Raw genomic sequence first — 24,967 nt, 5'->3', positions numbered from 1 at the left:
CAGATCCACGGAGTACAATACAATATATTGTTGAATATTGAGCTAAATTGACGGAGGAGGCCAGGAGACGAGAGTAGTAGATCCATCCACGTAATGGGAAAACCAAGGACGGGCCTCTCGGATGAAATAAGGCTGATGGGGTCGGAGTGGGAGAACAACCTTTTCATTGAGAATTGAGAAGCAACGTTTGAGTGGCTCCCCCACGACTCTATTACGATTCCTAGAATGAAAACAAATAAAAGAACGCTAGCGCTAGGCCATCAAATAAAGGTTAGCCTCTTCGTCCCCCCTCTCTTAAGTCCTTGGTTTTAAACGTCTCCAAATCTTCTTTAGTCCCAAATCCCAAGACTAAAATTCTCTTTTGAAGGTCCTGAAAAGGGTGGGTGGAGGTCCCTCTCACTATTAATTTTGCTTAGGATACCAAATAGACTTATTTCACCCTTCTTATGATATTCACAAGGAGGCCAGATATGAGTACACCGGCGGGGCAACGTCCATCGACACAACCACGATATATACTTAGGTCATCATTTCAACATCTAGTCCACTTTAACGCTGTCCCAGTATGAGATGATGATTCAAAGTTCCATTACCATTTTATATGGATTTGAAAATTGATTCCATATATACATTTAGTCAAAGAGCATAAGTGGTTAAAAAAAACATATATAAGTAGTAGAATGTCTTAACCATAAAAGTTTTTGAAAATTGAGAAAAGCTAGGAAGGGAAGGGAAGGGAGGAAGGGAAGGGAAGGGTACCAGCCTACCCGGTACCCACCTTTCTTCAAGTTCAAGGCCATGAACTGATAGACATTATGCATTAGTGGGATCCCAATCGTAGAGACAAAAGAAAAAGTAGTTTATTTTAATTTCAACACATAAAATGTCCAGGCATCCATCCCAATGTGACTATGTAACTCCAGAATATTCAAGTCTCGTCTTTTTATATTCCTTCTTCATTGCTGTGCTGCTCCTGCTGATCGATCGAGTGCCCACCAATATCATCATTGATCACTGCATGATCATGTGGAGACTGTTACCTGTTAGGGACTTTTACTTTGCACCCACGAGATGATGCATGGGACCCACTCGATCGATCGATCGATCAATCAATCAATAAGGGCCCAAGATGTTGTTGTTGACCAGGAGATTCATTCCCACGAGGCCACCAGTAATGTTAAAAACACAACACCTAATAAACGGAGATGACATCAAGATCCGTGGATGGGCATAAACTGGTATACATAATATAGCTAGTGTAAATAATAACCATTTACCATTTACCTCCTTCTGCCACCCACCACCAGGAGCTTAATTTCCAGTCAAAAGCAAGGGAGTGCGAAATGATAATAATTGCTGCTTTTTTTCGTGATGCTGATTGCTGAATATATGCGTCCTGGTTGCTTTGTTGGTTTGTTTGTTGCTTCTCCTTTATTTAATCAAACCCCAAATCTCCTCTCTTCTCTTCCATTGCGGCTTGCCTTATAACATCGGGACATCGCCTAGTCTTCACTACTTTGTATTGAGAACCAACTAACTCCTCCCTTCCAGAGTTCCACTAACCACCTCCCTCCTACTCTTAGCAAATGTCTCAGTTCCACACCAAATCTCCAAAGCACTGCGCCAATAAGAACGGATTCAACATAGAAAACCTACCCAAGAGGCTACTCTACGCCTTCTCCACCTTTCTTCTCTCTGTTTTCTCACTCATCTTCCTTGTCTGGCTCATCCTACGCCCTTCCAAGCCTGAGTTCTACCTCAAAGAAGCCGATATCTACCAATTAGACGTCACAGCACCTCACCTTCTCAACTCTTCCATACAAGTCACTATGGTCACCATGAACCCAAATAAGAAGGTTGGGGTCTACTACGACCAGCTCCAAGTCTACGCCTCCTACAAGGGCCAACAGATTACTCTCTACACTTCTCTTCCTCCATTCTATCAAGGCCATGAAGATAGCAATCTGTTGACAGCTTCCTTGGTAGGACAGGGCCTCCCCGTGGCCCCATCTCTTGGTTACGAAGTGGGTCGGGATCAGACAGCAGGTAGTCTGGTTTTAAGTCTGAAGGTGAACGGAAGGCTCCGATGGAAGGTTTGGACCTGGGTTTCCGGCCGATATCGGTTTAATGTGGATTGTGTTGCCATTATCGCCTTTCGTCCATACGTTGTATTCATACCACCCCCTGTGAGTTCCAAACAAGGCGCTCAATGTTCTACTATTGTTTGAATTTACATGCTCAACCCAACAACCTATCCAGCTACTCTATCCATGTAGTGTAAGTAGCTTCTGCTAAGTTTAATTCTTTTTGATTTCTTTTTTTTCTTTTTTTCCCCCCTTTTAATCTTGTTATTTCGTCTTTGCTTCTTCTCTTTGCTCAGGTGATTCTGATTCGTGAATATATATATTGTATCTATGTAAAGTTAGACGCTTATATATATCACTGGATCGCTTTCTGTAATACTCACTTAAAGATAGGATGGAAAGCTGTGGTGTAAATTGAAGTGGGATGCTATATACCTTATCTTCTCCTTCCCTTTCTCTGTTTTTCTTTGATCAACTTTAAGGGTGAAGGAAATGGGAAGCAAAGGTTGGTTTGAAAGAGATATGGTGAGTTGTTCTATGCCGACAAACGTACGTTCATTCTATTTTGGGTGTTCCTTTTTGTTTTTGTGTAAAATATTGGTGAGAGATGGGGAGGGTGTTGGATGATGGTGATGATGAGATTCCAGGCAGAACCCTTAGAAAAAAAATAAAAAAATAAAAAAATAAAAGAAAAAAAAAAAAAAACACACACACACACAAAAGGCAGGAAAATGAACCTAAAGCTTTTTGTGAGTTAAAAAGAATCTTGAAATATCTACTCCCGTAGCAGCTAGCTTTTCTATTTTCGTTCTAACACCACTACCTTTTCTTCTTGAGACTCGATTGGATGTTCCAAATGATCTTCGATGATGCTCTTATGGATAGGGAGAAAGGGAAACAAAGGAGGAGCAATTCGGCTAAGAAGATCAATAAAACAAAATGAAGGGTCTTCTTACATGTGCATTTTTGTTACTCTCTAAGAAACGAGCTTATACATTAAAATGGGATCTGTGGAGAACTGGCCGGAGATGGGAAATCATAAATACCTGATGCCTCGCGCGTGCCCAAGTATTAAAAGTCTAAAGTCTATATTGGAACGTAACAGAAGTTTACCATTCTCGTCGCCTATGTCCTTTAATCTTATCTTATAAAATAACAGTGGTTGGCGTGTGGCATAAATCACCTTTTCAAAAAAACATATCATGCATTGACTCGAGATTGAAAAACCTCATAAAGCTGTCCTGCTAAAATTTTCTTTTCACCCAGGAGGTTGAACAGAGAATTTACGTAAAAAGAAAAAGGTTGGAGAGAGAATTTCTTTCGGACAAAGTGAGTTGATGCTGATTCTTGGAATGGTGAGTCTTATCATTAATTTGGGACCCGTTTGATAATATTTTTATCGTTTTTGTTTCAAGAGACGATAGAAACATAAATTTTCGTTTTTAAAAACAGAAATGAAATTGAAAGTGTTTGATAAGTCATGTTTCTAAAAGTCGATAATAACCAACGAAAGTATGACCACAAGTCATTTCTAGAAACTTGTTTCTCCTAGGTAGTTTCTTGAACCATAAATAGATAGAAATTTCTATTTCTATTTCTCAAAACAAGTGAAACAAAACTGTTTTATCAAACGCTTTTTGTTCCGTTTCTACCGTTTTTGGACATAGAAACGCGCTTCTTGAAATGTTATCAAACGGGCCCTGAGGTTTCTCATGAAGATTTAAAATATCTTTTTCATTCAAAATCATTAGGACAAATCTTGTCGATTAAGAGATTCTCTCCTCAGGTTCCTCATGAAGATTTAAAATATCTTTTTTATTCAAAATCATTGGGACAAATCTTGCCGATTAAGAGATTCTCTCCTCACCATGGATGAAAGAGAACCGTCTTTGTCTTAAAATTTCCTAAATGGGTCACTCCCAATAACTCCTCATCTATAGGAACACTAAAATCCCTTGCTCAGAACCTAGATATGTCATGTTGGACGGGCTTAAAATTTTGTGGATAAGTAGACATTAAAATCCCCTACTAACATGTCAAATCTCAGAATAAACCGAGTTTCCAATGTGACAAAGCAAGAAATTAACATTTTTACACTATTAAGACAGTGCATGATATTAAATATGGTGCATGATAATAAAATGTCACATTAAGTTTAACCTGTCCTAACTTGGCTTTGATATTAAAATGGTGCATGATAATAAAATGGTGGGTGCATGGACAAACATGAGAGGATAACGCATTTCATAGGAGGGTAAGTGGTCAAGTTTGAGGTTGAAATATGATACATGGCCTTTAAAAAAAAAAAAAAAAAAAAAAAAAAAAAAATCCTTTCCATAGGAGTTTTCGGTTCATGGGGAGCTTTTCAGTTGAAGTTCTTTTCTATCGCAAAAAATAAAAAAATAAAGTAAAATTCTTTTCAGCCTAGGAGATTTAAGAGATTGAAGTACGCTGCATGGTGAATTGATTAATTAATAATGTTTTATAGGTTTTTTATTTTATTTATTTTTTATTTTTTAACTATAGGGGAAAATTTTATTTCCACATTGACAACAACAACGATCAATTTCAATACCTAAATCCCTGGATGCCATGGCATCAGAGAACCAAAACGAAAAAGTGTCATAGCAATAGAATGGCAATGACTCCCACAAAGTGATATATTGGAACCAACGGTTGGAGCATGCTCTTGCTAATCCAAGGGAGCAGTCTTTTAGCCAAGATTAGCTTCCATTTTAATTTTTGGTCAAAGTATTTGAATCGACAGCGCAAGTGACAAGCCAAAGCGCCAAATATCTGACATTGAACTTATGAACAAGGGGCTTGATAAACAATCCCCACATAACCGAAACCGATCAAATCCATGGAATCCTATTATATTCCTCATAATTTCTGTACCTGCGACTAACTTAGGCACTCCCATATGGTAGTTTTGATCATTCTACCATTCTGCACAACGTATAGCCTTTAAGCCATTAGCAACTTCTACAGCTCTTAATTTATCAATTAAGACCATGGTTCTAAGAAACAAAATCAGTGAATCAATTGGAGTTGGCTCAATCCTATTCCCTATTCTTGCCGATTTCGGCCTAAAAAATTGGGGATTTTTCTGGGATTCAGGCCAACTCCAGAAGAAATGGAATCGAAATCGATGGAGGCCAATTCAGATGGTTCCTCAAATAATGATTTAAGACTCTAAGAATCTGCTTTTGCAATACCCACAAAGTACCAAGTGTGCTTCCCCTTTTCTATCAATTTCAATTAAAAGAGGGGAATGCTCCAATAGTTTTCCAGGTTATGCATCACATTAACTCCCAAAAGGACATAGATGCATCAGAAAAATTAGACCTCCATACGGTAAGGTGAACGTTTAAGACTTCCTCTTGCCATTCAAAAAAGCAGGTTGGAGTGTTGGACCAAGGATGGCTTTCTAGTCATCCAACCATACTGCTACTCATAAACATAAAAGCAAACGTATAAATACATTAATGGGGCATGAACACTAAAAATTTGACCCTAAAAAATATTGAATATATATACCCAGTATAAAATTGCATGGGACCATTTGAGTTCTATAGTATGCAATGCACCCACTTAGACCAGCACAACCAACACAAAACTCAAATCCCAACTAGAACTACGAAGGAATTTGCAGTACAGGATCATCAAAACAGAGAGAACTTGGAGCGAAATTTTATAACTTGAAAATAATGATCAGAATGACCTGATATTCAGGTCGAGTAGTCTTCTGATCAGTTATCACAATCTGCTTACACCATCTCAACAAACTGAGATCTAGAGAAGGATGTGCAGAGTGATCCTAGTGGAACAAGGAAAACAGAGTAATGCTGAAACTAGAATACTTAAAGGTCCAATGCAGATTTTCAGAATAGTTCAAGAGAGTATATAAACAAAACCCAGTATAATAAATTTGGTGTTTCTGATCCGCTACCAGGGAGAGATGACAGATCAAAACAAACTGAAGACTGACCAGCAAACAGCAGATCGCAAGGTAGGAATAAAAGAGGACCTAGACAGACCTATTGAATATGGTAAAACAAAGTAGAAGATAATAATCAAAGATAACGGGACAGGAATCCAGAGGTATAGTCCCTTGGAATCCACCAAGAAACCCACCATGTACTATCCAGCAACACAGTTTGAACAAGGATCCATCTCCCACAGATAGCACTATTCACCCATTCCAAAACTCAAATTCTTCTATCCTTCCATCACAAAATCCTAGTTATCCCCTATTGATCAGCCACAAGAACAAAGATCCACAGGAGATTTCTCCTTTCATCTATTGGAGCACAGTGCCACCTCCATGACAAGTCCAGAATATCACTTAGAAATATTCAACCAATGCTGAAAGATTTTAAGAAGCGGCAATAAATCCCTTTCATCACTTGGAAATTAGGAGACAGATGGTTTAGACCTTCAGCCATGTGCACCGAAAGCATTTCATGAACGATCATTCTTTCCATCTCCTATGGAGCAAGGGGTTAGGGTTTTGGTATTACAACAGACCTAACATGGGGAATACTCGATCTAAGTGCCTAAATACACCATCCAAGTGTCAACTAGACCCATACTAAATTGCATGGGAACATGAACATAACAAAAATATAAGGACATATTGATGATTAAAAATTAAAAATTAAAAATAAAATAATAAATACTGGAAACGATTAAAAAATGTTGAGGATTTATGATGTATTGACTATTTTATTAGATTTACCATGTGATTTATCCTATCCATAAATCCTTCTTCCTATTGACAACATGAGTCAACCATGCATTGAACACAATGGCTGCACAAATCAATTTAAAAGGGGGGAAAAACGAAAATGGAAACTAAACATTAGTATTCTCATTTTGAAAGATCTGCATATAAACACCACAAACCTGAAAAAAAAAAAAAACACAAAAAAAAAAAAAAAAGAAAAGAAAAGAAAAAAAGAAGAAGAAAGTGGCCATTGGATTAGCCATATCAACTATAAGATTTCATTCAAAACAGAAAAGAGGAGAGAGGGAGGAGGGAGGAGGGAGGAGGGAGGAGGGAGGGGAAACAAAATAGAGCCTCTTCTTTGGCAACCTAACAACACAGGTAGAAGTCATCTAAACAAGCCATGCCTAGCATAAGTGCATGTTAAACATATTTAAGTATACAATCCTAACATTGCCAAAATTGCAGTCGGATGCACATCTTAGATTGACGAAGGGAGAAATTAAGACAAACCTCAAGTCTCAAACCTTGAGCAACTGCATTTTGGAGGCGAATGAAATGGCAATCCAATCAGGCTGAGCTGCCGACCACTGCAGCTGGTTAATCTCGGACCCCGCGGAATATGCCAGAATGGGATCGATACCGCTTGGACCGGCAACTGTGGGCAGCTCCCAAATGAGAGCCTGCGTGTCATCACTCGCAGAGCAGATGTGTCGGCAACTCTGCGGTGCCCAGGCAATGGCATTGACGCTCGCCTGGTGCCTTTCCAACTCAGCGACCGGCATGGTTGGTGAACGAATATCCAAAATCACCACCTTATTGCTATCCATCAAGATGGTGGCCATGTACCTCAGGTCCTGCTTGTTCCACGCCAATCTAAGCAGCGGCGTATCAGGAAGAGGGCTCTCGTAGATAATCGTGGAGTGCTCCTTATCCCTCAAGTCAAACATCCGAACGGACCCATCAGCCGAAACGGAAGCAAACACCCCGGCCTCACCCCAGGCGATGTCGTAGACCTCCTTATCGTGCGCGATAAGTTGCGTCTCGACGACGCCTCTTTCGATGTCCCAAATCGTGCAGGTTGTATCTATGCTCGAAGTACCAATCCTCCGGGGCTCCAATTCGTTCCAATCGAACGAAGTAAGCGGGGCGCAGAACTCGCTGGTCTTGCAGTTGTTGAAAACAGATCTGGGCTCAATCGAATTGTCACGAACTTCCCAGAGTCGAAGATAATCCCCGGTGGAGGCCAGAATCTCGGAAGAGTTCCGTAGGGGGTGGAACATGAGCTTGGTCGGGGGGTAAGGATGGTCGAAAGAGAGATTGGGATTGGTTCTGAAAGTTAGGGTTTCATCGTCGAAGGAGACGATGTCGACTTTGTTGTTGTACTCTTCCAAGAAGCTACCGACGGCGATACGGTGGGTTTTTTCGGAAGAGGGGGATGGAGAAGAAGAGAAGGCCATCGCATAGATTGGGTACGGCGAGTCGTACGTGAAGAAATTATCCGACCTGAGATGGGATTCTTGGGTGGTCGAGTTCTCCATTTCTTTCTTCCGTGTACTAATTTTTCTAAAGTCGGTCCCCTCTTCCCCCTAGGCCTCCTCAAAAATGGGGAAAAGAAGAAGAAGAAGAAGAAGAAAGAGCTAGGGCTTCCTTCTTCTCTTTCCCCGGCCCCGTACCCGTCCCACGGAAATCCGATATCAGAAATCGGTAAAATGCTCCTGTTATTCTGAAGTTGCACTGTTTGATACTGAAATAAGGGAGCTGCGTCTCCTGTGAGTGTGACCCTGTCCTGCACCTCTTGTATGACAGTAAACTTACAAGATTTCAAAGTTCAACATTCCTTTCACCAGTCAATACTCAATGGCAGATGCCGGAGACCGTCGACCATATTGACCTTAGTCCAAAATTCGTTCAATCTGATCCCACAATAATTTTTTTTCTCGAGAAAATGATCCATGATATGATCATAGCCCCCATCCCGCAAATATCTGACAACTCGATATTCAATATGAGAAATAGGGTGTCAAAACCTAACCAATCTGATCGATAAAACTCGAACAGAACCAAATCAATCTTTCTTAGATTGATTGTGAACGGAGGTATGTTGGGCCATTAAAAATCGGTTAAAATCAAATCGATCAATAATCAAATTGAATGAAAATGACAAAAAAAAAAAAAAAAAAAAATTGATTATAAGATTATAAATTGATGAATTGACTATCTATCTTTTATAATATTAATGAGAATATTTTTTATTGTAAAGGGAATTATTACAAATCAATATTAGATTATGAATAAAGAAATTGATTTAAAATTGTAATAATGCTTCTATTGATTTCCTTGTTCATTATACAAAACTAGTTGGATACTTAAATGAATGATTGAATAATAAGGTTCATTTTGTGATTTCAAAATTAGTTATCTTCTTAATAATCTGTTATCCATTGGTTTTAATATTAATTATTTTTCCCTTACAACAATAAATCATGATTTAATTATATAATTTAAAGTGTTTTTTTTTTATCAAATCTTGTCATTAAGTTATGAATGTAAGATCTCATTATGGTTTAAGCTCAATACTAAACCAATCTAAACTAGTATCAACCCGATATTGAAAAACCAAAATAAACCAAAACCAAATCGGATCAAAATCGAAACCAACTAAAACCGAAGTTCCTTAATGGATTGGTTTTGGTCTCCCTCATTCCTAGACCAAAACCGATTCAACCCGAATGAAAACCAAACCGAACCGACCAATTGACATCCCTAGTCAACGTCAATATTGATTTGGATCGCCTTGATTCAGGCAAAAGTATCCTTGACTTTACTTTTAAAATCATTTTTGACCATTTTACCTTTTATCTATACCAATCTATCGATATAGTATCGGTCAAAAGTTGGGACCGATCAACGCTAATACCGATCAAACTCGATTGATTTGATCTGATTCCTCAAACCGATCCACTCCCTCATATTAGTGCAGTGGAGCGAATATGTTGCACCATAGCACTCTCTTGCCATTTTTGTAATTTACTTTTTAGGAAAATAAACTTCTTGGTCACATGGCTCATATGCTAATGTAGAGGCCAATGAGTGGGCACATATAAGCACAAGGGGGTGGATAAGCATGTCAATGAATTGGGTTTCTTAAAACCTCAACTCAGCTTTAAGGTTTCTTAACTCAGCCAAAGCCCAACTCTGCATCAGGCCTGAAAATTTTAGCCCAAGTTCACCCCATGAGCTGAAACACTTAGCCCAGCCCTTAATCTTGCTCAGCGCGGGCTAGGTAGGGTTGGTTTGGGCTGGCCAAACTTTTTTGACATTCATAGGGGTGGGTTTTTGGCTTTCAAATGGGGGATCTCCATGGGCTGAAACACTTAGCTCAAGGCTGACCGGATTCAGGGCGGGTTCGAGCGGACCAGACTTTTTTTGACATCCCTAAAGGTGGGTTTTTGGGTTTCAAATGGGTGAGGGTGCACTATTTTCTTTTCTTTTTCTTTTTCTTTGTCTTTTTGTTGGCTTCCAAACATAGCTTATGCAAGCTGAGGTGCGCGATTAGGGAGCGTGATTGCCCCTTGCGTTTTTTTGATTTCTCCCATTGACGGGATTCAGTTTTCTGTCCAGTTGCACATCGTACGCTTGCGCTTCTCTGTGTAGATACCCTAGCGGGTCGGAAAAGGAAAATCCCTTGCCCCAAAATTTATTAGACTCGGGACTCGGCACTCCGGACTCCGGACTCCGGACTCGGGAGAGAATTCCAACCAAAATTAAACCTTTTCAAGAGCTACAAGCCTTATCAATTTTGCCACTCCTCCGGTTATGGCGTCTCTGTCCACCCATCACCTCCCTCTCTCGCAAATCTCATGTCGTCCTCCAATTTATGGCAAGCTTCCAACCTCTTTCTTCCCTGCGTCTGTAAGCTTGGCGTCAAAGACGCATCTTTCTACTCTGTTGCCAAGTAGAAAACAGTCTATGGTTTCAGCTCCGAGGTCTCTTACTGTGAAATCGATGGCGCCTCCCAAACCTGGGGGAAAAGCCAAGAAAGGTTTGACTGTGTTTAGTTTCTTCAAATTCTTGCCCTATGTTATTCTGACATTAATTGGAGTGTGAAGATGCTCGTTTTCTTGAATTGGTTTGCTTTATTTATTTATTTTTTATTCAGTAGTCAGACTTCATTGCCTGTGAAGTTTTAGGGGATGCCATTAATTGTGGATTTTAAACTTACTGTGTGCCAGTATTAATTCATTTCTTCGTACATTTTTTTTGGGGGGCTTTTATTTGGGTGTTGAATCTTTCTTTATCAGCTATTGTATGTTGCAATATATTCCTTTAATTTGTTCACTTCCTCTCCTTCTTTGTTTATCATTGTTTTCGGTACAGTGACTGGAGTGATTAAGCTTGCTCTAGAGGCAGGCAAGGCCACACCTGCACCACCCGTTGGCCCGGCCCTTGGTTCTAAGGGTGTCAATATCATGGCTTTCTGTAAAGATTATAATGCAAGGACTGCTGAAAAGGCTGGTTATGTGATTCCTGTAGAAATTACAGTCTATGAAGTAAGTTGATGGCTTTCTTGGATAATTTTTATTTTATTTCTTTACTTTTGACTCCTTATATTCTTTGGTAGTACAATGATCAATACTTTGGTTCGGACCTCTTGTTCTTTCTGTTTTTTTGAGGAACCCTTTTTGAATAATGGGATTGATCCAGTTTAGGGTCTCATTCTCTTGCTTTACATGCATGTACCAGTACATACCATAGAGAACTTCAGATTTCACTTGAATAAGTTTTTCTTTCCTATCAATAAAAGGATAAATAGTGTGTATAGTCCGTATAGAGATTACTAAGTTTCCACAGTTCTGGTGTAATGTAGTAATTATTAAATTCTGAAGGAACAGGCCATATTTTAGGTTCTTATTATCTTTCTTTTGATTTTAGATGTTAGTTGATGTTTCCTGTTCCGATAGGGGGTCAAAATAATACTTTCTGATATCCATGCTCATTTGAAGATTTCATGTTACATTAAATTTGCACTTACAGGACAAAAGCTTTACATTTATTCTGAAGACTCCACCTGCTTCTGTTCTTCTGCTCAAGGCTGCTGGTATGTTCTTATTTATTCTCTTGTAAATTTTAATGATAGTCGCATGCATCACTGGTTGTATCTTGTATTCTTGTTCTTTTATGGTTGTTGGTCTCACTTTGATCAATGATCAATCGTTCAAGGGCTATTCTCTTTGATTGACACAACTATTCTGGTTTTGAATTTTGTGTTAAATGGGTGAGTAGGCATTTGTGTTATTTAACCTTGTAGCCAGAATTTCTGCTTGTTGCACAACATGGTGCCAGCTTGACAACCGCTAGGATGCTGGAAAGAGATAAAAATGGCTTTCTTCTTGTTTATACCTGTTGAAAGTCTACTGGCCGTCTGGCCCCACATTATGATTGGAAGCTCATGGTCGTGTCATTAAGAGGATTTATAAATCCTTTTTTATTTATTTTTCCATTTGCTTACATAACATCCTTCATTGTACTTATGTAACTAGTTCTAAACTCATCTAACTACTGCTAATTCTTTCATTAGGTTACAAGCATTTTGGTAATATAAGTAACTAGGCTTTTTAAGATGTTTTGGTACTTCAGGACAAAGAAGACCAGGCTGAGTTGATGAGAATAGGAGATTTGGGTGGAAGGCTCTCGTGGGAACAGCTCTTCTGCCTGGCTTTCTATCTTGGTCTGTGTGCTAGTCTTAGGTTCCTAAGCTGTACTTGGAAGGGAAACCTCAGGGATGGTCAAGGATGCAACAGTAATGATTGAGTTTTGTGTGGGTCATGACTTGAAGTTTATTTATTTATTTAGAGGACTATTCTAGGATTCTGGCCCTGGGGAGCTTAAGTTTGTCCTTGCATCCCTTGTGATCTTTAAATATAGGACCAATTGGTGAATCATGTATGTTCATTGTTGTTGTGTTAGTTTATTTACTTTGATTCTTCCTTCACCCTAAACCCCAACCTGTATCATATTTAGGGTAGTTAGTGTCATTCAGAGTTCTGATTTGAGGTGATTAATAGCTCTGAAGTCAATATCAAAGCTTTAATGTTTTTCATAGGTGTTAGATTGATATCTTCTCTTGAGTATTTGGTTTGATGAGCGATGTTACTAATTATAGACTCAATGCAACTAAGCCTTTTCATATTGATTTGGAATGGAACGCATGCATCCTATTCTATCATTCCAATCCATTTGCAGCTTTCTGTAACCTAGATAGACATCCAGTTCTTCATTTTCATTTTGGGGCCTATTACTTGCGTTATATCACTTCTTTTGTCAATGCTATCATTGGTTCCTGCATAGAAAGCTTTAGTGCCTATACTTAATGTACTTTCTTGTGGCTTTGATGGTTTAATGTCAGTGTAAGTGGCTCTGCTTGGTTTATTGATTTCCAAACTAAGATGATATTTAGTATGCTTCAGACCAAAGCTTCTGCATTTTGTAGGAGACCAAGTCCGTAATAGACATCTTTATAGGGCCTTACTTCACTATTTACCAAATCAATATTAATCTTGAAACTAGTCCCCCTCCTCAGTTGCTTCTGCTTCTAGGCCTTATTTAATAGGGATGCTATGTGAGAGAAACATTATATTTCTACTCTTAACAGTTTACACCACGCCATGTTGCCCTAAAATTAAATGATGCATGCAAGGACAATGTGGTTGAAGATTAGTGCCTGTGGTTTTGTGTTATGTCATTTTTTCATAAGAATTCTTTACACCAGTGAAGTGTAGCATTTATGGCTTCTTGTTGTATGGCAAAGTCACAGAATATAGATGATCTCTCTCTCTCTCTCTCTCTCTCTCTCTCACACACACACACACACACACACACACACAAAATAAATTGAACATTTTTGTTTGCTCACATCATTACCAAAATACCTTTATTCAATTGACCATTGGATGTGCAGGAGTGCAGAAAGGTTCCAAAGATCCGAAGTTAGAGAAAGTTGGGAAAATCACGATTGACCAATTACGAAAAATTGCAGAAGAGAAGTTGCCGGACTTGAACTGTTCAAGCATTGAATCAGCCATGAGAATTATAGCGGGCACTGCTGCTAATATGGGAATCGATATTGATCCTCCAGTTCTTGAACCCAAGAAGAAGGCACTTGTGTGATACTGTCAGTTCTGTCCCAAATGTGCTTTGCCAGAATTACCATGGAACAATATGGCAATCAAGCTGCCATCATTCTCTTCCAATTTTGAATATATATCACTAGTTTGAAGAAAAAAAAAATATCTATTCCCCCACCCATTACTCCCAGCACCTCGTTTGAACTAAAAGGTCAGCACCTCTGTTTCTTCTTCGGCTTTGTTGTTTGTTTCCCAGTAAGAAGCACGTAAAAGAAAGATTTCAGATAGATTTTTCCCAACCCGCCAAGGGGGTCTGGGGGAAAATCTTTACCTGAAAACGAGCGGAACCTAAGTTAAAAAAATCTTGGTTAGACATTGAAGGTGCGAAGGAGCTTCTTTTTGTCTTGGGGCAGCTGCAACCCTCCCAATTCCAATCTACCGAGTGCGGGAGGCAACTTCTGTCGCCATTCTATCTGGCTGCCACCACTGTGTAAATAATGTCTCAGTTTTTGTGTATGCTGTGCCTTACGACAAGTTTTGAGCAAGAGAATGGATCCTCTTGAGGGGGGATCTGCCTTCCTGGTTCTTAGGGAAAGGTTGGTGAATGAATGTTCTAATGCATGAGGTAATCGCAGTAAAGAATAAATACAAATGCAACTACTAATCACACATCCAACATTTCCTTACCCCTCTATCTTCCACCCAATTTATGACCTAATATCTGACGTAAGTGACTGCATTTTCGATAAAACTAATACGTAAATCGATCCCTCCCCTTCTACTGTAGCTTCAATGACCTTTTTTTTTTTTCCTTTCTTCTAAGGGGATGGAAGCATCTTCTTCAGTTCTTACTAGTAAATATGCATATATAGTCTCTGTGAAATGTGAATCGTGGATGTTTCCTTCATCTGTTACAGTCTAAAAGGTGATCTTCTTTGACTTTTACAATCGAAATTAGTTATGGAAGCACCGAAGCAGGGTTGCCTGTAGCTCTTCATATTTACGGTTGGGGGTCAGAGTAGGTAGCCATTTGGAATCGAAATCATTAACAGAAATTGAATTGAATCATTTACGTCGAAATTGTGAAACCGTTTATTAAATGGTTTAGTTTTAGTTTTAAAATTGAAACAATGATTTGGTTGCGGTTTTAAAGTTTTAAACCAGTAGTAAACTGTTTAAATAAATCACTAAATCGATTAACATAAATGTAATATGTTTAAGTTTTTTTTTTGGTTAATCAAGGTGTTTTAAGTCATTCAATCTTAAGTTTACATATATATCAATAAAAAAAATTAAGTTTATATTAAATAATTATTAAAAAACATATAACAATAAACAATCAATGTTACAAATTGTATCTATTTTAAAAAAAAATTTAAAGGTAAAGAAATTAATAAAAAATTTAAAAATATAAGAAAACTATTTAAAATCATTTAAATTGAAATTATTTCTAAATGATTTTGATTTTAATATATGAAATCGTTTATTAAATGATTTGATTTTGGTTTCACCAATTAAATTTAGCCTTGAATCGAATCAAATTGTATACATCAAAATCGAAACGATTAACATACTTAAGCCACGGCCCCATATAAAAACAGAATGGACCCTTCGGTCGGTCGTGGCTAGTGTTTGGTTTGGTGGTTCCTTTCCCGCCCGTAATTGATCTCCTTTGGTTTCGATGCGTTTGAACCTCGGACGAGTTATTTCGTCGAAAACGAGGGTTTCAGCCTTCTCTTGTCTGCGATTCTATTCAGTACATCTCAACGGTAATTCTTCGCACGCGCCGGAGATTTCCGAATTTGAAAGCTGTACCAAACCTATAAGCAGAGCCGATCTCGAAACCTTAGTTCTCCAGCAGTACCGCCATGGAAAATTCTCCGATCTCATCACCAACGTCGTCTCTGTGCCCTCCGTTCTACTGGCTGCCTCCGATAACCTCTGTCCTCGACGCGGCCCTAATGGCGAAAACTCCTCCGATTCTTCTCTTTATGCCTCCGTGTCCCGGCGATTTTCCGTGGAACGCACTGCTTGCGAACTCCGAGAAAATCGATTTGACGTTAAAGCTTGTTGCTTCAGAATGCTGTCCTCGAGAAAGAAAGGCGATTCCTTGGTCCTCCCCAATCTGAAACTAAAAGTCGTTATTGAAGCTGTTCGACTCGTGCTGGAGATTGTCTACGATGAGCGTTTCGCTACTTTTGCTTACGGCGGCCGTGTTGGTATGGGTCGGCACACCGCGATTAGGTACCTTAAACACTCTGTCCAAAACCCTAACTGGTGGTTTCATGTTTGCTTTCATCCTCACAAATTTGATGCCCCACATCTTCGTAAACTAAGTTCCTTTATCCAAGCTAAGATAGAAGATAAGCTTCTGATTGATCTTATATGGAGATTCTTCGAATCCGAAGCCGTGAGGATTGAATTTGGTGGTTCTTCCATGGGAAGGGGCTTTCCCCAAGAAAGTAACCTCGCCCCAATTCTGATTAATGTTTACTTTAATAGTCTGGATAAGGAAATGCAAGATCTCCGCACGCAGATGGCCAGTATCAATCCAAAATTCGATCCCTCGGAGTCCTCTTTGCCTCCATCCAGGGTTTTCCATAAACCTGTGAAAATGTATGCAATTAGGTACTTGGATGAGATACTGGTGATAACATCTGGTTCGAAACCACTGACGATAGACTTAATGAATCAAATTGTAGAATTTTTAGAGGGGATATTGGAGCTAAAGGTAGATAGACTAAAGACTACAATCCACAGTGCAGTATCAGAGAGGATTGCCTTTTTAGGAATGGAACTACAGGCTGTTCCACCTTCAGTTTTGCATCCTCCATTGTCAGATAAAGCGATCAGGGCTCGGAAGAAGTACATTAAACAGAAAGAGGGTAGAGCTTTAGAGCTGAGAAATGCTAGGGAGACGAGAAGAAAGAAACTGGGTTTGAAAATTTTAAATCACGTTTTTAAGAAGTTAAAGAGGGCTGAAGGGTTCAAATTTGACTTCCATATTGAGATGCAGGTCAGAGATATCTTTAGAGGTTGGGCAGATGAAGTGGTGCAAGAGTTCTTGGGTTCCTTGGAAGAGCGTTCAAATTGGCATCGGAAACTGTCATATGGTGATTTTCTCACTTTGAAAGATATTAGGAATCAGCTTCCCCAACAGCTTGTGGATGCTTACGACCAATTTGAAGAGCAAGTAAACAAATTTTTGAATCCAGTTCAAGCTAGAAAAGCTTTGGAGGAAGAAGCCAGGAGAATAGAAGAAGAAGAAAGAAAGAGTTACTCGAGGAGCACACTGGAGGATTTGACAAAATTGTGTATCAGAGTTGCTGCACCAATTCATCTTGTTAGGAAAGCGGTTAAATTAGCTGGGTTTACAAATTCAATGGGGCGTCCAAGACCAATCAAATTACTAATTCCTTTGGAAGATACTGATATCATCAAGTGGTATGCAGGTGTAGGTAGGAGATGGCTGGACTTCTTCTGTTGCTGCCGAAACTTCAGTTTGGTAAAAACGGTTGTCACCTACCACTTAAGGTTCTCCTGTTTATTGACACTAGCAGAAAAGCATGAGTCAACCAAACGTGAGGCAATTAAGCATTACACCAAGGATCTGAAAGTTTCTGATGCAACTGGTTTGGAAGAAGTGCACTTCCCAACAGAGAGGGAGATCAAGATGATGGGTGATAATAATCTGTCTGATCCAAAACCTGTGGATGGGACACTATCAATGACTTTGATCAGATTAGTTTCTGACGAGTCTCCATGTTCTTGTGTGGCTCACTTCTGCAATAGAACAGATGTTGGCGTTTATCGGATCCGGTTACTGCAAAACCGTCTTAATGTCAATCCATTGAATGAAGACAAGTGGGTTCCTGGGATGGGAGCCATTCATGAGAGTCTAAACCGGAAATGCCTCCAACTCTGTTCTGATCACTCAAATGATTTATACCTGGGAAAAATCTCCCTCCAGGACATTGATTGTACTTCTTTTCTGGATGTGCACTGAGTAAAAATTAATATTTCTTGTTCCATACTACTACTACTTGATTTCGATCCCCTCCAAATGCTGGGGGGTCACGGTAGAGCAAGTGAAATTTATAAGATTGTGTTGGTTTATTTAATCTACACAGGACAAACATGTTTCTTCTATTATCTAGGCCCTAATTTCTTTATAACACCAGCCCTTAGATTTCCAGTATCTAAGGTCAGGGATACAACAAGTTTCAAAGAAGCATTGATCAACTGTGACCAATGTGATACCACAAGCTCAAGAATTGCAGAGATACAAAAGAATGAAGCTCAGCTTAAAACAGAATTACAGGCTCTTAAAGAGTCTGAACAAAAATATTATCATCTGCTAGCAACAAAGATACAAGAAGTTGATGAGTTAAAAGAAGCCCTGCGAATTATGCAGTATTCAAAAGCTGATACAACAAGCACCCCAACTCCTCCAGCCTATGAGAATCTCCTTGATAGAATTCAAAAGATGGAAGAATCAATCAAGAAAAAAGAAGAATATGAGAAGATCCTTATGACAAAAACGAGTTCAGAAAATATAAAATCAAAAATTGATGATATTTTTGTTCATGGACTTGGATGTCCATGTTTGATTCCTTCTTGTTAGAAGACTGAAATTGCAATTTGTTCTTTCTTGTTTATTTTGTTCGGAAGAGTACCTATATATACAACAAAGGTACTGCTTCGAGTGCTAATGTGGTGTATCCTGGAAGTTGGAAAATGTAGGAAGAGGAAACCTGAAGTTACCCATTTTGAAATATAAATGTATTTTACCTTTAAAACTGATGTGCTCTTTGTTAGTTATCATATTTGTGATAATTGCAACTCATTCAAACCAAACAAGCCTATCCCCACCTATTTTGGATGCAATAGATGAGTCTTCTTCTTCTTTTGTTTCACCATGTTTAGGTCTCTCAGTGTCTCATTCCACGACTTTCGGTCTTTGTCTTGTCCTTTTGAAGCCTTCAGCATGCACCTTATCACTTTGAATGGCTGAAAGATACTAATTAGTTTAATCTGATTTTTTTTCCCCTTTCAAATATGTATCTTGTGGCATGAACGCTCTTTGTATTCCAAGCATTGGAGTGCCCCCTTCCGATAGTTTGGATTTTCAATGCTGTATTTTGCCACTTGCCAATGGTTGATGTAGATATGTGGGGTAGCGGATTGTCAAGAAACTGTGAGAGTTTTGTTTTTCGGATAGTACATTGACCTCTGCACGTATTTATGCCACAGAGGTCATCTATCAGAAGTATGGAAATGATGGAAAACAGAAATGTCAAAGAGAGTAAGGAAAAATTAGGGTTGTAGTTGGGTAGTCCCAGTCACAGTATTATATTTTATTCTTACTCTGTTTTTGGGTAAAAAATCTTTGTATCTTGACTCTGGTTTAACAATGGGTGAGAATCGTGAGATAGTGAAAAGATGAACTATTTCTATGATGAGCATATATAGGTGCTTCTTGGGATAAATTGAAGGCATGGTGATGTAGGGGGTTCTTAGGTGACTAAGTTTCCTACAAGATTAGCTAATTAAGTACGGTAAATTCAAGAGACTTGGGTTAGACAAAATAAGGGAAACTCAGCAAACAAGATTTACATGCAAAATAAAGTGAGACTAATGAGCAATGTAACAATTAGCAATAATAGTTTCAGAAGAAAAACACATAAAACTCACTCAAGCGTCAAGGGGGAATATGGGATAGGGAACATAGCAGTAAGCAAAGTTAGGTTCTAACACTAGCTTATTAAGCACCCAAAATAGATAAGAATCCAATGTTATATGTTCCAAAACCAGTCATGCTTGTAATAAGAAAATCAGCAACTTCTAAGGTAAAACAATGGGCAAATAAAGGTCAAACAATGAGCTAAAGGGGGGGGGGTTTAACGGAAGTGGATGAAGCAATTAATAAGGGAGCAATGGAGGAATGGAAAGGTTCAGTTCATTACCTACCTACTGCCCAAATCTGAGGATAAAAGAAAGCAGTCCAGACTATTGAAGAAGTGTTCAGTAGCATTCCGATGGGGCCTTATGCAACTAAGATGATCTCAAATCGGTAGTAATCAGCAGCTGCAGCAGTCATGACAATAACTAGGAATAGATACAATGAAAGAGAAAAGAATGGTAGAGGGAGGGAGGAGAGAAAGAAAGAATCGAAAGAGAGAAAGAGATCAAGAAGGGGGGAATAGTAGAGGCGATAGAGAGGAATCGTGAGAGAGGGGAGACAACTTCTTTGTGCTTTTCATTCAATAATTCAATAAAACTTCCAAGAAAAAAAAAGAAGATATTTAGAAACTCAATTGCATAAAAGAAAAAAAAAACTACCTAATAGACCAATAGAAAGAAGTCCTAGTTTCCTAATTATGTAAAATAGTCACATAACACTAGAATTAAAGCAAAGTACTAGAATCAAATAAGATTTGGTGGGGTCCACAAGATCTGTAGAATGGGAAGACAAGGGAGAGGGTCGAACCTAGCGCTTGGTTCGACCTCTCTCTTTCCTTCTTCTTTATTCTTCTTTCTTGTTTCTTCTAATCCTCCAACCACAAAGATGGATCTAGTTGGATCTTCTTCTTCTTTCAACTATACACCTTGATGTCCCCACCAACTCTTCCCGACTTAAAAAAATTCACCTCCAGTGAATTACAACTCAGGTAGTACTCAAGCAGGCTTGGGTTGAGTCGTTGGATTTCTTGCAATGTGATCCTGGTGTTGTCAATCCCCGATTGGCCACGCCACTTGATCAAGAACTCTCTAGAACCTCTTGTGTGTGCAGACACAATCTTTTCATCAAGGATTTTCTCAACTTCTTTAGTCCTTCTCGTGACCTTAGGCACAAGTGGTAATGAGGTGGGGGAAAGTGGTTGGTTTGGTTCAGTAGTCTCATCAATGGTGAACGGGAAGTACTCAAAGTCATCAGGATAGAAAGGGGTAATGGTAGAGGTACCATGGTATGGGACAAGATTTTTAATATTGAAAATATTACTGATCTCCATGCTAGCTGGCAGGTCAAGAACATACGCATTGGCACCTATCCTCTTGAGTACTCTGAACTGACCTGTGCTACGAGCATGCAGCTTGCTCGCTTTTCCCCTAATAAAGCGTTGCGGCTTAATTCTAACCATCACCATATCGCCCTCTTGAAACTCTTGTAGCCTTTTGTGCACATCTGCCTTCAACCTATATTGCTCATTGCTCAGTGCTATCTATCTTCTTATATCTGCATGCAAATCATGTATATGCTGAGCAAAAGACTCGATTGACGGGGATGTCCTAGAACTGGACACAACTGGGACAGAGTCGATGGGTGCCTAGAGCTGGTATCCTGAACAAATCTCAAAGGGGGGGGGCAAACTAGTGGTACGGTTCTTAGAACTATTATATGCAAACTTGGTCTGGCTAAGGACTCGATCCCAACTGGTAAAGTGTTCTCCTATGAGGCAACGCAACAAGTTTTCTAAACTTCTATTGACAACCTCAGTCTGACCATCAGTTTGAGGGTGGAAAGCTAAAGAAAAGCGGAGTTTGGCCTATCATCCATCATAGGGTCCTCCAAAAATGACTGGTGAACTTGACATCTCTATCTGACACTATGGTGAGGGATAATCCATGGTACTTGACAACCTCGTTAAATAAAAATTTGGCTACTATGAACGCATTAGAGGTTTTAGAGCATGAGATGAAATGGGCCATCTTTGAGAAGCGATCTACAATCACATAAATAGAATCATGGCCTCTCAAAGTGTTTGATAGACCAAGCATGAAGTCCATGCTAAGGTCCTGCCAAGGAGAATGGGGAACGAGTAAGGGAGTGTATAAACCAGTGTTCTGCTTTTGTTGTTTGGCAGTCTGGCATGCCCTACATTGACTTACAATTCTAGCAACATCTCTCTTCAGTCCTGGTCAAAAGAATCGACCCTCAACGAGGGTGATGGTCTTATCTCGACCGAAATGGCCAACGACTCTCCAGCATGCAATTCCCAGATCAAAAAATCTCGGAATGAAGTCCTGGGAATGCATAACTTACTTCCTTTAAAAAGGAAACCCTCCTGAAGTAGGTAGTCTGAGCGACAGTTAAGGTTACCTCCACTCAAGGAAGTGAACGGCTCATTAAAATCAGGACAGGTGAGGTACTGGTCCTTGACCCGCTCGAATCCTATAACCTCTACACTCATGGTCTGGACCAACATACTAGCCCAACTCCTAGCGTTTATGCGACTGAGGAACATGTTCACCCAACTTAGTGCATCTGCAACGATATTCTCTACACTAGGTCTATATTTGAGTACAATGGTGTACTCTTGGAGAAACTTGACCCACTTAGCATGTCTCTGGTTTAGTTTCTTTTGGGCATTCAGGTATCTCAGAGCCTGGTGTTCAGAGAATAGCACGAATTCTTACGGTAGAAGGTAATGTCGTCAATAGTATAATGATTGGACAACCACATAGAATTTTTTGTCATATATGGAATATCGTTGCCTTGCTTCATTAAGTTTCTCACTAAATTAACAGAGTGTCCCTTGCCCTAGGACACCACCTATTCCAACACCAGATGCATCACAGTTTACTTCGAAGACCTTAGAAAAATCTAGGAGGCGCAGGATGGGGGCCTCAGTCATGAACTTTTTAATCTCAGTAAAGGCATTCATAGCACTCTTATTCCATTGAAACTCCTTCTTTTTCATGTAATCTGTGATAGGAGATATAATGGAACTAAACCGATAAACGAACCTCCTGTAGAAGGTGGCTAAGCATGAAAACTTCGCACTTCATGGACATTAATTGGCTTAGGCCACTCTACAATCACTTTCACTTTCTCAGGGTCAGCAGACACTCCTTGGGCTGAAACAACAAATCCTAAAAAGATGACTTGATCACTCATGAAGGTGCACTTCTTAAGGTTGACATAAAGTTTCTTTTGTAAGAGCACATGAAAAATCTTCTGTAAGTGATCAAAGTGGGAAGACGGGGTTTTACTATAGATGAGGATGTCATCAAAGTAAACCACTAGGAACTTGCCAATGAATGGTTGAAGCACTTGATTCATTATCCTCATGAAGGTGCTAGGGGTATTTGATAAGCCAAAAGGCATGATTAACCACTCAAAAATACCGTCCTTCGTCTTGAAGGCTGTCTCTCACTCATCTCCAGGCCTAACCTGAATTTGGTAGTACTCACTCTTAAGATCAATCTTCAAGAAGATCGATGAGTTGACCATCATATCCAACATGTCATCAAGCCTAGGGATAGGGAACCTATACTTAACAGTGATCTTATTGATGACCCTACTATCAACACACATACACCAGGTGTCATCTTTCTTTGGCATGAGTAAGGCAGGTACTGCACACAGGTTAAGGCTCTGCCTAATGAATCCCTTCTGTAAAAATTCACCCACTTGCCACTTGAGTTCGACATGCTCTTTGGGATTCATTCGGTAATGGGGTAAGTTCGGAAGAGAGGACCTTGGAACTAAGTTAATAGCGTGCTGGATGTCACACATCGACGGTAACTCATCAGGCAGTTCTTCCGGGAATAACCTCTCAAATTTCTTCAATAAGGATTGTACTTTTCTAGGAGCCTCAGTAAATGAGCATGATCTATCGATATTACTCTATATGGAAACTAGAGCATGAATCACTCCTAACCCTTGAAACTCTCCTTTAAATTGTTGCTGATTTAAAATGTTGAGTATTTTGGTGGGGGTGTATTTGGATGTACTTCCCTTGTGTTCTGGAACCCTTACTTCCTTAGGGGCACTGGGGGTCAGCTTAATTTTCTTCCCTTTGAACTCAAAGATATAGGTGTTAGACTTTCAATAATTGGTGAAATCCTGGTCATATAACCAGGGTCTACTTAGGATGATGTGGGCAACATCCATCTCTAGGACATCACACCACACTCGATCTTCATATCCTGTAAAGTGTAAGGGAACTAGACACCTTAGATTAATAGGGATGGTGGATTGATCTACCCAGGCAACCTTATAAGGCTTAGGGTGGGATCAGGTTTGAGGCCCATTCAAACAATAATACTCTTGGTAACCACATTCATGCAACTCCCATTGTCTATGGCGACGTAGCAGTTCTTGCCCTGATGACATATGTAAGTGATGAAAATATTAATTCATCACCAATCATCGCTACTCCTAGGTTGTGAGACCATGCACCATACAATACCAAGCGTGAGGTCACCGGCCTCTTCGACATCCTCATCAGATATGGTCTCATCTGGTCTATGGTCCTCATACTCATGGTCCTAAAAACCCTCTTGGTCACCTTCTTCAGGAGTTTGCTCTCTCATATAAAGATTCCTATTGGGACACTCTCTGGAGAAGTGACCAAATCCACAACACTTGAAGCACTGTTGTTGCCCACTACTCTTGGGCGCTTCTCCCAAAATCCCTTTATCCCTGTTGTCAAATTGACTTATGGTGCAACAGGGGGTTTTAGAAATCTAGTCGAGCCTTGGGGTGGTTTTCTAAATTGGGACTCCCCAGCTTGGAAGCTCTTCCTCTAAGAATAAATTCTCGTAGAAGATTCCTCCTCAAGGGCTATCCTGAAGGCTTGTGGAATATCTCGCACTAGGTGGGGTTCCATACGAGACTGAATTTCAGAGTTTAGCCCAGTAAAGAATCTGGATAGTGTCTGCTCAACATCCTCCCAAATATGGCTTTTAATTTTCAATTCATTGAACTTGCTCATGTATTCGGTCACAGTCAACTTTCCTTGTTTCAGGGTTTTCATTTTATTCAACAACTGGAGCCTATATGTGATAGACAAAAATTTCCTCTTGAGCCTCTCTTGCATTTCTACCTAGCTGGTGATTGGCTCAAGTCCTAGGTGGTCCTCTTTGTACTCTAGGTCTATCCAAAAGTTCTGGACGACTCCGATAAGCTTGAACTTAGCAAATCGGTATCGGACTTCCTCTGGTATATCGTAAAAATCAAAGTACCTATCCATCTACTTAATCCAATCCAGAAGGATCTTAGCATCAATTTGACCATCATA

General features: G+C 39.6%; 4 protein-coding genes across 4 annotated transcripts; 3 read left to right on the top strand and 1 right to left on the bottom strand.

Moving 5' to 3' along the window:
- The first annotated feature begins 1,351 nt into the window (after nucleotides 1-1,351).
- On the top strand, nucleotides 1,352-2,535 carry LOC122088580 (NDR1/HIN1-like protein 26). The gene is made up of 2 exons (XM_042657890.1): nucleotides 1,352-2,277; nucleotides 2,381-2,535. The coding sequence occupies exon 1, from the start codon at nucleotides 1,587-1,589 to the stop codon at nucleotides 2,226-2,228; it is 642 nt and encodes a 213-aa protein (XP_042513824.1). The 5' UTR covers nucleotides 1,352-1,586; the 3' UTR covers nucleotides 2,229-2,277; nucleotides 2,381-2,535.
- A 4,616-nt stretch (nucleotides 2,536-7,151) lies between these two features.
- LOC122088269 (protein TRANSPARENT TESTA GLABRA 1-like) lies at nucleotides 7,152-8,843 on the bottom strand. The gene has a single exon (XM_042657468.1). It carries the CDS (start codon nucleotides 8,352-8,354, stop codon nucleotides 7,335-7,337), a length of 1,020 nt encoding a protein of 339 aa, XP_042513402.1. The 5' UTR covers nucleotides 8,355-8,843; the 3' UTR covers nucleotides 7,152-7,334.
- Nucleotides 8,844-10,449: 1,606 nt separating this feature from the next.
- LOC122089280 (50S ribosomal protein L11, chloroplastic-like) lies at nucleotides 10,450-14,549 on the top strand. The gene is made up of 4 exons (XM_042658877.1): nucleotides 10,450-10,858; nucleotides 11,194-11,366; nucleotides 11,851-11,914; nucleotides 13,775-14,549. Exons 1-4 carry the CDS (start codon nucleotides 10,633-10,635, stop codon nucleotides 13,981-13,983), a joined length of 672 nt encoding a protein of 223 aa, XP_042514811.1. The 5' UTR covers nucleotides 10,450-10,632; the 3' UTR covers nucleotides 13,984-14,549.
- Nucleotides 14,550-15,520: 971 nt separating this feature from the next.
- On the top strand, nucleotides 15,521-17,971 carry LOC122089279 (nuclear intron maturase 3, mitochondrial). The gene has a single exon (XM_042658876.1). The coding sequence runs from the start codon at nucleotides 15,622-15,624 to the stop codon at nucleotides 17,944-17,946; it is 2,325 nt and encodes a 774-aa protein (XP_042514810.1). The 5' UTR covers nucleotides 15,521-15,621; the 3' UTR covers nucleotides 17,947-17,971.
- Nucleotides 17,972-24,967: the final 6,996 nt, after the last annotated feature.

The sequence above is a fragment of the Macadamia integrifolia genome, chromosome 9 (assembly GCF_013358625.1).
Source record: "Macadamia integrifolia cultivar HAES 741 chromosome 9, SCU_Mint_v3, whole genome shotgun sequence".
Lineage (NCBI taxonomy): Eukaryota > Viridiplantae > Streptophyta > Magnoliopsida > Proteales > Proteaceae > Macadamia > Macadamia integrifolia.
The sequence above is the reverse complement of the archived record's forward strand: the minus strand, read 5'-3'. Positions and strand labels throughout refer to the sequence as shown.

What these genes read in the sequence shown, in the direction of transcription:
- LOC122088580 (XM_042657890.1), top strand. Translation starts at nt 1,587, where the DNA reads ATGTCTCAGTTCCACACCAAATCTCCAAAGCACTGCGCCAATAAGAAC.
- LOC122088269 (XM_042657468.1), bottom strand. Translation starts at nt 8,354, where the DNA reads ATGGAGAACTCGACCACCCAAGAATCCCATCTCAGGTCGGATAATTTC.
- LOC122089280 (XM_042658877.1), top strand. Translation starts at nt 10,633, where the DNA reads ATGGCGTCTCTGTCCACCCATCACCTCCCTCTCTCGCAAATCTCATGT. An exon ending in TGGGGGAAAAGCCAAGAAAG is followed by an intron (nt 10,859 to 11,193) that starts GTTTGACTGTGT and finishes TTTTCGGTACAG; the next exon opens with TGACTGGAGTGATTAAGCTT. An exon ending in TCTTCTGCTCAAGGCTGCTG is followed by an intron (nt 11,915 to 13,774) that starts GTATGTTCTTAT and finishes TTGGATGTGCAG; the next exon opens with GAGTGCAGAAAGGTTCCAAA.
- LOC122089279 (XM_042658876.1), top strand. Translation starts at nt 15,622, where the DNA reads ATGCGTTTGAACCTCGGACGAGTTATTTCGTCGAAAACGAGGGTTTCA.